Source organism: Ammodytes marinus (genome assembly GCF_949987685.1).
Source record: "Ammodytes marinus genome assembly, chromosome: 14".
NCBI lineage: Eukaryota > Metazoa > Chordata > Actinopteri > Uranoscopiformes > Ammodytidae > Ammodytes > Ammodytes marinus.
The window spans coordinates 29,063,799-29,076,612 of NC_137218.1; the positions used below are offsets into that span (position 1 = coordinate 29,063,799).

General features: G+C 42.0%; 1 protein-coding gene across 1 annotated transcript in view; it reads left to right on the forward strand.

The window, feature by feature from the left end:
• The first annotated feature begins 6,797 nt into the window (after window positions 1-6,797).
• uvrag (UV radiation resistance associated gene) overlaps window positions 6,798-12,814 on the forward strand; it is a 147,827-nt gene continuing 141,810 nt past the window's right edge. Inside the window, exons 1-3 of the mRNA XM_080040620.1 lie at window positions 6,798-7,078; window positions 9,544-9,661; window positions 12,296-12,330. Coding sequence (XP_079896746.1) covers window positions 6,974-7,078; window positions 9,544-9,661; window positions 12,296-12,330 — 258 coding nt within the window. The 5' untranslated portion in view covers window positions 6,798-6,973. The remainder of the gene's footprint in view (window positions 7,079-9,543; window positions 9,662-12,295; window positions 12,331-12,814) is intronic.

The following is a 12,814-nucleotide window of genomic DNA, read 5'->3' on the forward strand; positions in this document are numbered from 1 at the left end:
CAATGCAAACAGAAGATACCACTATATTAGTGGGATTAAAAAAAGCCAAAGATTAATTGAGCCAAATACCTTTGTTGTACATGCATACTGTATGAAAGCCAAAAGTGAATGATCTTACAGGGTGGATTCATATTGCGAATGCACAACACATGTGTGCCTGTGATCTCTATAGTGCCATAAAGTATTAATTGTATTCTGTAGAGAGGGAAAAGGCCCATTTAAGTGCTTGTCCCCTCAGTGAATATTTCTGATGCACTTTTTGTAATGCTGAGTCCCTTCTGAGGTTTTTGGTCTCAAGAAAAAAAAAGCCTTTTCATATGAGTATTATCCAATACAGTCCTCGTGCTGCTGGGTTTGATTTCTCTTTGTTGTCCTACTGGTGTCAAGGTCTGGATGGGTGTGTTTTTGTCTTTGCAAACCACAACTGAACTGCGACGTCTTGTATTTTCAAGCTTTGGAGCTGATGTTGAAGAAGAAGTGTGGTGGGTGACATTGTGGATGTCGCATGATTCCAGTGTACAGTGGGTCTCTTTGTAAGCATGATGCCGTGGGTGATAAGTGACCAGAAAGTGATTGTACCGGTCTTCTGACTGGTATTGGATTTCGTTTGATAAGTGTCACTAGTACTTTTGTAAAAACAAGAGTATGTAAGTACAGAATATATCCTGGGAATGGTCATGATGGGTTGTAAATTATAAGATTGTCTTTTGAAGAGCAACTTTTTTTTTTTCTCTGATTTTCACCATTGTGACTTCTTCTGAAGAGCAGTGTAATAGCCTTCAGGTGCAATACATTTGCAAGGAATAAACAGCAAGACTTGAATGGCATCATCTGTCTGCAAATATTTAAATAAACTTTTGTATGTTTTCAGAAGGAGACGTGTCTGTTTTTGTGTTTTGTTTTTGGACACATTACTCATCACTAATGAGATATTTCTAGTGCTACATCTTTTACTCAAATGCCTCGTGTAACACATCTATTCGATTATGACTGAGACGAGAGGCCACTGTAATTCATACAGCACATGCACAAACTTATTCAGCAATGTATTCTTTAATTCCAAGGTTAAGACATGAACACACAAATCTCCTCTTCAGTAGTTGCAAAGCTCAAGTCATCTCATACCACACTATCTGACAGTCAGTGCGGTTACATGGCACAACTAGATTGGATTATCACATATATCGAACAAGACACTCGAACGGACCGTGTCACTTGTCTGAGTATACATGGCCTTTCAGGAATCGGATAAATGTCCGATGCATGGCTGTCTCCACTATGCTAGGTGGCGCTGAAGCCCTTTCAACCATGCTTTCAACAAGTGGTTTTAGAGCCACGTCCGGTTCTCTTCCGTCAATAACCCATGGTGTAGCCTATCACGCGCAGGCACACGAGCACAGAACGAGAAGTCCGATATGCGATGTCCGATCCCTGTATACATGCAGAGAGAAAGCCGACAATGAACGAATTATCTAGGTGTTCTTATCCGACTTCTCTTGTCCGTTATTGTGCCGATTTGTGTCCGAAGTAGATCGGATAAAGGTGTTTACATGCAGTTTAAAAGTCCTGTTGAGGTCTTATTCGTTTAGTTATCCGATTATGAGTCTGCATGTAAACGCACTGAGTGTCATGGATCCAGTCTCTTGTATTGAAGCAACATCAATGTTAAAAATCAATGATTTCAATGATCAAAAATTTCCGACTTGGTAGTTTCGAGTTCCGTCCTGTCTGTGTTCCAGTGCATCTGCTCCGGAGAGTATAGACGCCTACAACCTTTCTCATCCAAATAACTAAACGTTAGGCTCTAGCCAGTTACCGTTGCCAGGTACCGGTAGATCCATAGACTACAATATGTAGTGAAGTCGGAAATTTACGAGTTCCCTGGAATGCACCGTCAGAAGCCGGCTCATGACATACGTCACGACCAAACGTAACGTTATGCGATTGGTTGGCTGATCCAGAGTGGCACTGGGCAGATCCAATAGTTTTAAACTTCAACAGACACCCGCCTCCAAGTGAGTGAACGTTTGCCAATTACAGCACTTCCAGACCTTCTGTACAAATGAAATGAAGTACGATGGTCTGGTTGGACCAGGCTAGTAGAACCCTCCATTTTGGTACAAAATCTATGACCAACCTGCTACACATGGGTAACCTACAGATTCAACTAACCATGCATTAATGACTGAAGATTTTTTTTTTTTTAAAGACAATTAGGATAATTATTCATCAGTAGGCCTAGGCCCAGGCTATAGGCCTACGTTTCACCCTCACTCGAGCTGCCTCTTTAATCAGCTATTTCCTCCTGGCCCACGTTTTGTGTAGGCCTACTTAGGGACCAGTGACAAAGGTTGAAGTGAGCCAAAGGGTTAGACAGAAGCCTACACTCACCGGCCACTTTATTGGGTACAGCGGTTAATGTTCTTGTTAACACATATAACTAATCAGCCAATCACATGGCAGAAGCTCAATGCATTTAGGCATGTAGACCTGGACGGGACAACTTATTGAAGTTAAAACCGAGCATCAGAATGGGGAAGAAAGGGGGTTTAAGTGACTTTGAACATGGCAATGTTGAGGGTGCCAGAAGGGCTGTTCTGAGAATTTCAGAAACTGCTGATCTACTGGGATTTTAAACCATCTGTAGGGCTTACAGAGAATGGCCCGAAAAAGAAAAAAATACCTAGTGAGCGGCATTTGTATGGACGTAAAATGCCTTGTTGAAGTCAGATGTCAGTGGAGGATGGGCATACTGGTTCGAGATGATAGAAAGGCAACAGTATCTCAAATAACCACTCGTTACAACCAGGGTATGCAGAATACCATCTCTGAACGCAAAACACGACCAACCTTGAAGCAGATGGGCTACAGCAGCAGAAGACCCCACCGGGTGCCACTCCTGTCAGCTAAAAACAGGAAAATGAGGCTACAATTCTCACAGGATCACCAATATTAGACAATAGAAGATTGAAAAATCATGCCTGGTCTGATGAGTCTCGATTTCTGTCACTTAAACCCCCTTTCTTCCCCATTCTGATGCTCGGTTTGACTTCAGTACATTGTCTTGACCACGTCTAAATGCCTAAATGCATTAAAGATGAAGTAAGCGATTTATTTATGTTAATATAAGTGTGAAATCGCTCTTTATACATACAGTGATCACTTATATAGTGTGCGCGTTTCATAAAGACGATCTCTCAGTCACTCACTCTGCATCAGTGGAGGATCTGGAAAATTTTACATGGGGTGGCGAAGGGGGGGGCAAGAGGTCTTGGCAGGGGGGCATGGGAGGACGGTAGCGGGAATCTCCATATATATTATATTGATCATCATTTCTGATAAAATAAGACATTTGTATCATATATCTTAAAGGTCACATATTATGCTAAATGCACTTTTTAAATGTGTTCTAACATATCCATGGGTCCACGGTGTGCCTAGAGACTGCCAAAATATTAAAAAAAATAACAATCTCTCCTTTTCTCACTCTCCCCCTTTCTGAAACCCCCACCCCTCCCCCCCAATATACTCCAGTCAGAATTGTCCTCGTTTCTGATCTCACAAACTGGAAAGCCAGAAGCTTCCACTGTGCAGCCCACACCCCTATTTCTTATTGGTCCACGGCCCTGACAGACAGAGGGCGAGGCGTATCTGGCTTCGCTTCCGGACAGGGGGCGGGGGCAGCTCAAAGATTGTATATTTACGAGGGGAGCTGCAGCTCTTTTTAAAAAATAGGCCATTGTGAGATTAGCTGAACATCAGCATAGTACAATAAATTATCTGAAAGTTTTTTTCAGCAAACAATTAAAGAAAAACGTATTAGGGGCCACTAAGACCATATAATATGGTGTATAATAGAACCTAAAAGTGTATAATATGGGAGCTTTAAGCCTACATAGCTTACCCCATACAACATATTGCTACAACAGAAAACAGGCAATCATTGAAACATGTTATTTTGAGTGACATGACATATCACTAGTGTAGTGGAATTTATATGGAAGGAGAATAACAATACAGTAGTTTAGGCTGGGACTGCAGTCAGACCCTCTGCCTACCTTTCATCTGCCTGCTGATCACTACCTGCCTCTGTCCCTCTGTCTGAATATAAAACCTCCTCTTCATCCCTCACATTTATTTCTTCTTTTCCCTCCCTCTTTTCCTTCACTTATTTATTCATGTCTTTAATATGATTATGTAACCTGCTTAATTTGTGCAGCTCGTTTGCTGTGATATGTGAGAGTGTTTAGTAGGCTATGTTTGGCCATTTAAACAAAAATTATCGATCTCCTAGCTAGCACTGTAAGTGTCACATAGTAACTTAATGCCTCAGAAACGGCGACTCTCTCTCTCTCTCAAAACGGCGACCCACTGTTAAATTGTATGGATCCGAACATGCAATATTTTTATCAAGCTCTTGCTTGTACTACAATAGGCCTACAAATTAAGAAAAGGGCAATATGCTCCTACAAGTCACACGCGAGTGATTTCCCTTTTGGCCAACGATTAATGGGTGTGCTCTTATTGATGAATTAGCTACTTTTACATTGCATTACATTAATTACAAATTTAACTTTAAGTTAAATTGGTGTGTTTAAAATTCACAAGGGTAAACTGACTTCACTTTCAGATGCTAGGAGCAGGTCAGTTACTCTTCGCCGGACTGCATGGCACATTTCCACCGCTCTACTCGGTGGAAATGAGGCGACTGTGTGATCGCCGAGATGCGCATATGATGCAGGGCCGTGGCCAGTGGCGGCTCCTGACAATAATCTCAGGGGGGGCAATTGTTGCCATGATGGGAAATATGACCCAAAATTAACCTAAATCAGATAGCATATGACAATGTCATATTGCATTTAACTGTTTGTTTTTCCTGTTCATCTGGCATAACCACTCTGGCAACATTAGACAAGCATTGCACAGTACAGTATTTTTGGAAATTAAGTTAGTTAATTTCTTGAATAAAATTATTTTAGCTCTAAAATGATTAATTATCCGGCTGTGGCCATCACAGATAACTTGTCATCTACCAGTGTGCTCCTCAGATAGGCTTCCTTTAAAAGTTAGGAGACAAAAATGGATGCTGGCATAGCATGTGCAACATTAACAGTGCTAATCATCACATTGGTTTGGGTTACTACTGTCTACAGCACTTGGTAGGCGGGTTTATGTCGGACGGTGAAAGCAGCTGTCAGCTAAACGACGATCAACAGCTGATCACCGTTCAATAGCCGATCAGCTGTTGAACGGCGCTGGCTCGTATATGCAGATTGATGTTTAATGTTTGTTTTACCTTTTCTGAGAGATGATGCATAGGGGTGACACCCAAAGTTATCCATGCGGTCTCTGTGCTGCCATCAGGATGGATAAAAAGCCAGTATACAGTCCATATCATCATGCAGCGGCAGCAGGACAGAGCGTTAGCGCATTAGCATCCTGCTAGCCTCGTTAGCCGTTCAAACGAGCCCCGTGAAAATCCGCGTTTATAAGATCCCCCAATCCATCTTGGTAGATACTTGCTTGATGGTTACATTTTGTCTGGGAAAGACCTAGTCCGAGTCCGATCAAGTAAGTAGCTTGCCAGCCTAGCCTGAGTTGATATAAAGTTGTGTTGGTCTTGAATATGACCGCTCTGGGCTGCATACTGGACATGTGACTGTATCAGTCACTGTAATTGCTTTATTGTTTACTGTACGTATGACGACAACACGTTAGTGCGAGCACCCCCGGAACCCATAGAGATTGCATTGCGAGGCTTGCAGTTTGAAAAAAAAAAGTTTTACATTGATGTCTATGAGAGCGCTGGGGGCGATTTTCAACCAGCCCGACATCGCCCCAGAGTGACGGTACAGAGCACAGACGCTGATTGTACAATGATATTCAGACTTAGATGCAGGTAAAAACTGTATTGAAATCATAAATTATGATTATTAATACAAAAAAAACAAAAAAAAAACATTATTATTATTCATTATTATATTTTCGTTTTTTGCTGATATGGCTCAAGGAGGGCGGCGCCCTATCGCCCTCTATGGGCGAGCCGCCACTGGCCGTGGCTAAGTATTTGAGGGGCAGGGCATAAGATTAGATTCAAAATTATTTACTTTTGTTAAATTTATTGTTTGTTTCAATTAGCCTATTTGAGTGGCTTATTGACATAGTGGCGGTTTGTTCTTACAAGTAAATTTTTGAGAATGCAAAAGTTAGGGGGGCAGCTCGGGGGCCAAGGCTCTTCAGTGGGGGGTGGTTGAAGACCACATTGCATTAATGTGGTGACGTAGAGATGAGGGAGGGGACCGCTAACTGCAGTAGGCTAACTGACAGGAAGTTAGCTAAACTGACCATTCCACTTACTGAACCTTTAAATTGCTGCCATGTGATTGGCTGATTAGTTTTTATAAGCCATTGAACAGGTGTCGGCCTACCTAATAAAGTGGCCGGTGAGATATGGGCCTAATGTTGTAGGCTATAGTTTTCGTCACTTCATGTAGGCCTACTAACTCTAGCGGGGACTGTTAGTGATAAACGGCATCGTGGTCACAGTTTAACTGTCACCTGGAAGTCACGCTGTAGGCCTACTATGCAACTTCCTCATGCAGTTTTGACAGATTTCAGCTGAGACCCGCCCCATCCTTGAAGATAAACAGTACAACCAATAGTAACGCCAGTTTCCAGCAGCAGGCCCCGCCTTAACATGATATACAGTAGTTTGAGCCAATCATCAGCCGAGGCGTCGCATCTCCAACCGGAGACGGATTTCCGAACCGAGTGTAGCAAAACAGCCTGTACTTTGTTTACGTCCCGTGGGTTAGCTGACAGCTGTGGTGGTAGTAGCCCTTTACACGAACAGCCGTGTCTGCGTGTCTCTGGCGTTTGTCTGGAGCGTCTTAAACTCTAAAGCAAGTGTGCTGGCTGTGTCAGAGGGGATGTTCAGTTGAATGAGGGGGAGCCGCTAGTTGCCGACAGGAGGATGAACTCCATCACCGGTCGGGTCCTCGCCATCCCCGCCGCCTCGGTCACCAGCTCCGGAGCTTCTTCCTCTCGAGCCTTACACGTAGAGCTCACGTCCCAGCAGGTAAACGCCGAGTCTCCTATCTCTAATAATGGACGAGCTGCTTTCAAATGAACTCAGGGAAGCTTTGACAGGGCCGCTACGGTGTGTTGTGTACTAGTTTATGCCGCTGCCTGGACACGACAGGCCCGTTAGGCTAACTAGTTAGCCTGCAACTGCTAGCTTGCATTTAGCTAGATTACTGATCATTAAGAGAACTGGACTGACACCGCAGACACACGTAACCAGTCTGGCTGGCACTAGACATATTCAAGACCGTTTTTAAGTGTGTTGCCATATTTTTAGGGTATAATATCAACCTACACGTTCAATTGTGAACGAAGCTAGCATGCCTCTGCTAATGGGAACTTAACTTAGGGATATGTCAGCAAGCAGGGTACAGCCCAATTGAAGGGGAACCATGGTAGTATATGTCATTCCTGTGATGTAGTATTGTCCATTTTATTATGATTTGTATAGAAATATCAAGGCCATGACCTAATTAAATGTACGCATACTGTATCCCGGGGATTCTTTAGAAGTGTCATAGAGTGAAATTATTTTGGAGGCTGGTTGAGGTATCCAGTTCATTCATTCATTCATTCATTCATTCATTCCTGTTACTAACCCCAGACTAGTATCGGTTTATCAGATTCTCATAGACTCCAGGCATTTATTGTAGTGAACAGGCCGTCATCTTCACAAGGCTGACACTCATATTCCACTTGTAGCTGAAGAGACAAAAGCTGATTGCATGCAGTGAGTCGGGGGCTTTTTGACTCGTCTTAGCTATAAACCAACATCGAAACACTTCAGTTCACATCAGGAATTCAAATATCTACAGCAGAGTATCTTTACAGTTTGTCACTCTGCAGTGCATAGATGGTGGATATAAGTTTAGTTGTTTACATTCATTGTGAAAATCTGAGTGCATTTTATCAAAACGTTCTGAGATTTATATCTTACAAGCACTGCAACATGTTTTCATGTAGTTGACCTCTTGGGTCTTGCATAGCCTGCCCTACTGTATTAAATAGTCATAATGTGTAATGTTGTTGTCACCTTACACAGAATAAAGTTCAGCATCGTCTCATTGGGCACTATTATGATCTACTCCAATATGTCATACTAGCATTATGTTGATTGATGATGATTTACATTGGGCCTACAATGTAATTTATTCTTACACCAGTACAGCTAACTGTGCCAACATTCATGTTAATAAACAGAGTAACCCAGTGTCCCATTCAGACAAGAATAAGATAAAACTAAACACTTTTTTAAAAATTATTTTTAAAGAGTAACTGAGAACATGCCATACTACGGTGTTCAGTGTGGTCACATCACATGCCTGTCGCATGCACTGAGGAAAGAAAGCGTGCCACAATTTGTTAACATTCACAACCCAATGTGCTCTTTGAAGGATCCCTTTAGTTTGCGCTAATGCATTTATATTGAAACAGAAAGAGTAAAGACCACGTAGAATACATTTGTATGCATGTTTTTGCCTAGGCCAGCCATGCTCAATTGCTCATAGCTTGCAAAGGTCCGTCAGGTCAGTAAGTAAAAAACTTTTTTTCTACTCGTTCAGTAGAAGGATTGTGACACAACTATTCACTCTGCCATCAGACTTTTTTGATCACTTCATGACATGTGGTCATTGGTCAATTAATTGTGCTCTTAACTTTTATCTTGTTGGACTTGTATTCTAGCATAAGGGCTCTGAGATAGTCTAGTTTTATTTTGGAGCGTGTACTCAACCAATTCTTTCTGCCTGTACTCCACATTATAACATTCAGAAATATGCACTGACGTTTTTTTTTAAGGGTGGGGGGTTACAAGTCCTGTACAGAACAATCAGTGTTTTGTTGGGCTTTTAATCTTATAGGGAAACCCATGATTTAGATTTAGTCTCAGTGTGGCTGCGGGAGAGAGGCCGGGCTGTGCTGTGCTAATGTGCCTTAAGCAGGGTGTTGCCAAATGTCTTTATCGCAAGCACGCACGCACGCACGCACGCACACACACACACACACACACACACTCCCTCCCTTCTTTTTGATTTTGGAAAGCATGTCTTTGAATCAATATCCCAACCGTGCAGGTGTTAGCTGTGAGTGGATTGGTTAAGAAAGTCAGTAATGCATTATGGGACACATTTCTCATGTGACTGTCATACTATGACCCTGCCTGGTGAGTTAACTGGGTTACTCTGAAGCTCTACCATGAAGACATCATGTCTCTATTACAGTGAACGTCTCTAGCAGACTGTCCCAGCTGCTGTTGACCCTGTGCATTACACATAACAGCTATTTTAGGATGACAAGGTGGTATTTTCATTGATCTTCTTAGGATTCAGTGATTTCAGAGCAGCCTAGATATATAGTATCAATGACAATGTGAACATAATGACACAAAATACAATACATTTCTTATTTGTTCCTAAGTCATCCTTACCCTTGCTCTGTCTCTATCTCTGTTTTGCCAAACAGAGACGGCTGCGTCACCTCCGGAGCATTGCAGCCAGGAACATCGTCAACAGGAATGGTTCCCCACTGCTGGACACGTACTTCACCCTCCACCTCTGCATAGGAGAGCGCATATCTAGAGGTCAGGCAGGGGTCAAATCTCTGAGCACTGTATTCTTGGAAACGTTGCTCTCTTATTCAGCTTCAAGATGGTCAGAATAGTTTGAGAGACCGATCCGAAAATCCGTATTGATATAATTGTCATTATATAGCTAGTGATGGTTGAGTTTGTCTCGTTTCCACTGAGTGGTGTGGTTTGGTGCGGCCTAGATTCCACTGTCAAAAGTTGGGAAGGGTCCCAAAATAGGCGAGCCGAGCTGCACGTATTTTTGGGACCCTTCTGTTGGCCACCTCAAAGAGTCCCAAATGGGTGGAGCTTCACACTACAGTCCGTTAATTGGTTGATAGAAGCATTTTCCGTCTAAGAGATAAACCGCTGTGTGATAAATGATACCAAAGTGTCAAATAATGATGTACATGCATTTAGACCCAGCATTCAACACTAGGGTGCCAGTCGCATCCAGCAATGTCTTCAAATATCTTCAGATTTTTGGACACTTCACAATGAAAACAGTTTCTAAAAGAATCTGAACCCTACAAATAGCATAATATAGGATCTTTAAGGTGCTGTCGGCTGGTGGAAACGCAAGCCAGATCTAGCGTAGTCCTGCTGACCTCAACCGTGCCATCCCAAACCACATCGCTCAGTGCAAACAAGGCATTAATCAGTCAACATAATGAGAATGTCTCATTGTCAACTGTCAACAAGACAGTTCACCTTAAAATGGCAATGATTTTGGACACTAAGGGCCAGTTTCACAGACATGGATTAAGCCTAGTCCAGGACTAAATGAAGATTTGAATGGAGATTGTCCATTGAAAGTAGAATTTAGTCCAGAACTAAGGCGTAATCCATGTTTGCGAAACCGGCCAAATATGTACAAACAAAGTGTCTCCATATGGGGACACTGTCATCTGTACGTTATGGAGTTTCATTGATCCACTCTGTTGGAGTATATTTATTTAAAGGTGATCCATATACAGTCCCCTCCATAAGTATCGGAACATTGTGGCCAATTCCTTTATTTTTGCTGTAATAAAGGAATTTGGTTTGACACCAAAAGATGAATATGAGACCATAGCTCAACATTTCAGCTTTCATTTCCAGGTATTTACATCTGGATCTGATACACAACTGAGAAGATATAATTTTTTGAAAAAGAACACAACATTTTTAGGCAAGCAAAAGTATTGGAACAGATAGACTTAAAATAAATTAAAGTGAATAAACGTAATATTTTGTCGCAAATACTTTGCTTGTAATAACTGCATCAAGCCTGTGACCCATTGACATCACAAAACGTTTGCATTCTTCTTTTGTGGTGCTTTTCCAGGCTTTCACCGCAGCCTCATTCAGTTGCTGTTTGTTTTGGGGGGTTACTCCCTTCGGTCTCCTCTTTAGCAGGTAAAATGCATGTTCTATAGCGTTTAAGTCTGGAGATTGACTTGGCCAGTCTAAAACCTTCCATTTCTTGCCCCCGATGAACTCCTTTGTTGTTTTTGCAGTTTTTTTGGATCATTATCTTTCTGCATGATGGAGCATCTTCCAATCAGTTTGGTTGCATCTTTCTTTAAATTGGCAGACCGAATGTTTCTGTAGACTTCTAAGTTCATTTTGCTGTTGCCATCATATGTTACTGTGTTGTTGTCAAGATGAACCTTTACCAAAGTGATGGAAAGGCTAAAGTTTGGAGAAAGAAAGGATCTCCTCATGATCCCAAACATACAGGCTCATCTGTGAAACACGGTGGAGGCAATGTCATGGCTTGGGCTTGCATGGCTTCTTCTGGGACGGGCTCATTATTCTTCATTGATGATGTAACACATGATGGCAACAGCAAAATGAACTCAGAAGTCTACAGAAACATTTTGTCTGACAATGTAAGGAAAGATGCAACCAAACTGATTGGAAGATCCTTCATCATGCAGCAAGATAATGACCCAAAACACAACAAAGGAGTTAATCAGGGGCAAGAAGTGGAAGGTTATAGACTGGCCAAGTCAATCTCCAGACTTAAACGCTATACAGCATGCATTTTACCTGCTAAAGAGGAGACTTAAGAGAGTAACCCCCTAACACAAACAGCAACGGAATGAGGCTGCGGTGAAAGCCTGTAAAATCATCACAAAAGAAGAATGCAAAAGTTTGGTGATGTCAATGGGTCACAGGCTTGATGCGGTTATTGTAAGCAAAGGTTTTGCGATAAAATAGTACGTTTTATTCACTTGAATTTATTTAAAGGCTATCTGTTCCAATACTTTTGCTCTCCTAAAAATGTGGTGTTCCTTTACAAATAATGATATCTTCTCAGTTGTGTATCGGATCCAGATGTGAATACCTGGAAATGAAAGCTGAAATGTTGAGCTATTGTCTCATATTCATCTTTTGGTGTCAAACCCAAATGTTTCCAGTCTACAGCAAAAATAAGGGAATTGGCCTCACTGTTCCGATACTTATGGAGGGGACTGTACATGTTGCTTTAGATGTATGGCTCATTGCTGTGAATCAGAATGTGCTGGTCATATTCTAAAAAGCATTTAGTCAAGATGACATTTATACTACAGTGGGTGGTGTGTATCTGCATTGTATTTAGGCTTTATTAAACATGAGTGTTTTCTTCTTTCTTTTAATCAGCTTTCTTCTATCTCTTTTTAGATTTTTACAAGAGTGAAGTTATACGAGACTCACTGGTAAGTAAACTTAACTTAAACCTTCAAAGGATTCATGCTCTCTCTGGGCTAGGTACAGGGTGTGGTCATTACCTGCAGCGTGCTGTTGCAGTGGTTGGTAGTACAATGCCATAATGAAGGAGGACAAACCTTGTGTGTTTTATGACCTTTATACCTGCTGCCCTTCAGCCACCTCCTGGTCCTGTTGTTTCACTATATTCTAGTACAGCAATGTGAAACATGCCTCATTGGACACAATGTCAGACCTCTATCAACATGAATGTGCTGTTCCCTTACGCAACTTTCTCTTAGCATAAGTCGTTTGTGCAAATCACCCAGTTGTATGACAGCACATGATCCTGCACACAGCTATAGAAGCAGCCATTAGTGTTGGGCTTGCTGCCCAGTCATGAGCTGACCTAAGCTGCTTTCCAGGCATACAGTTGTGTATCCTGGGTAGACACACTCTATAATGCACTGCAGGAGCCATGCCTCCTGTCAGCCC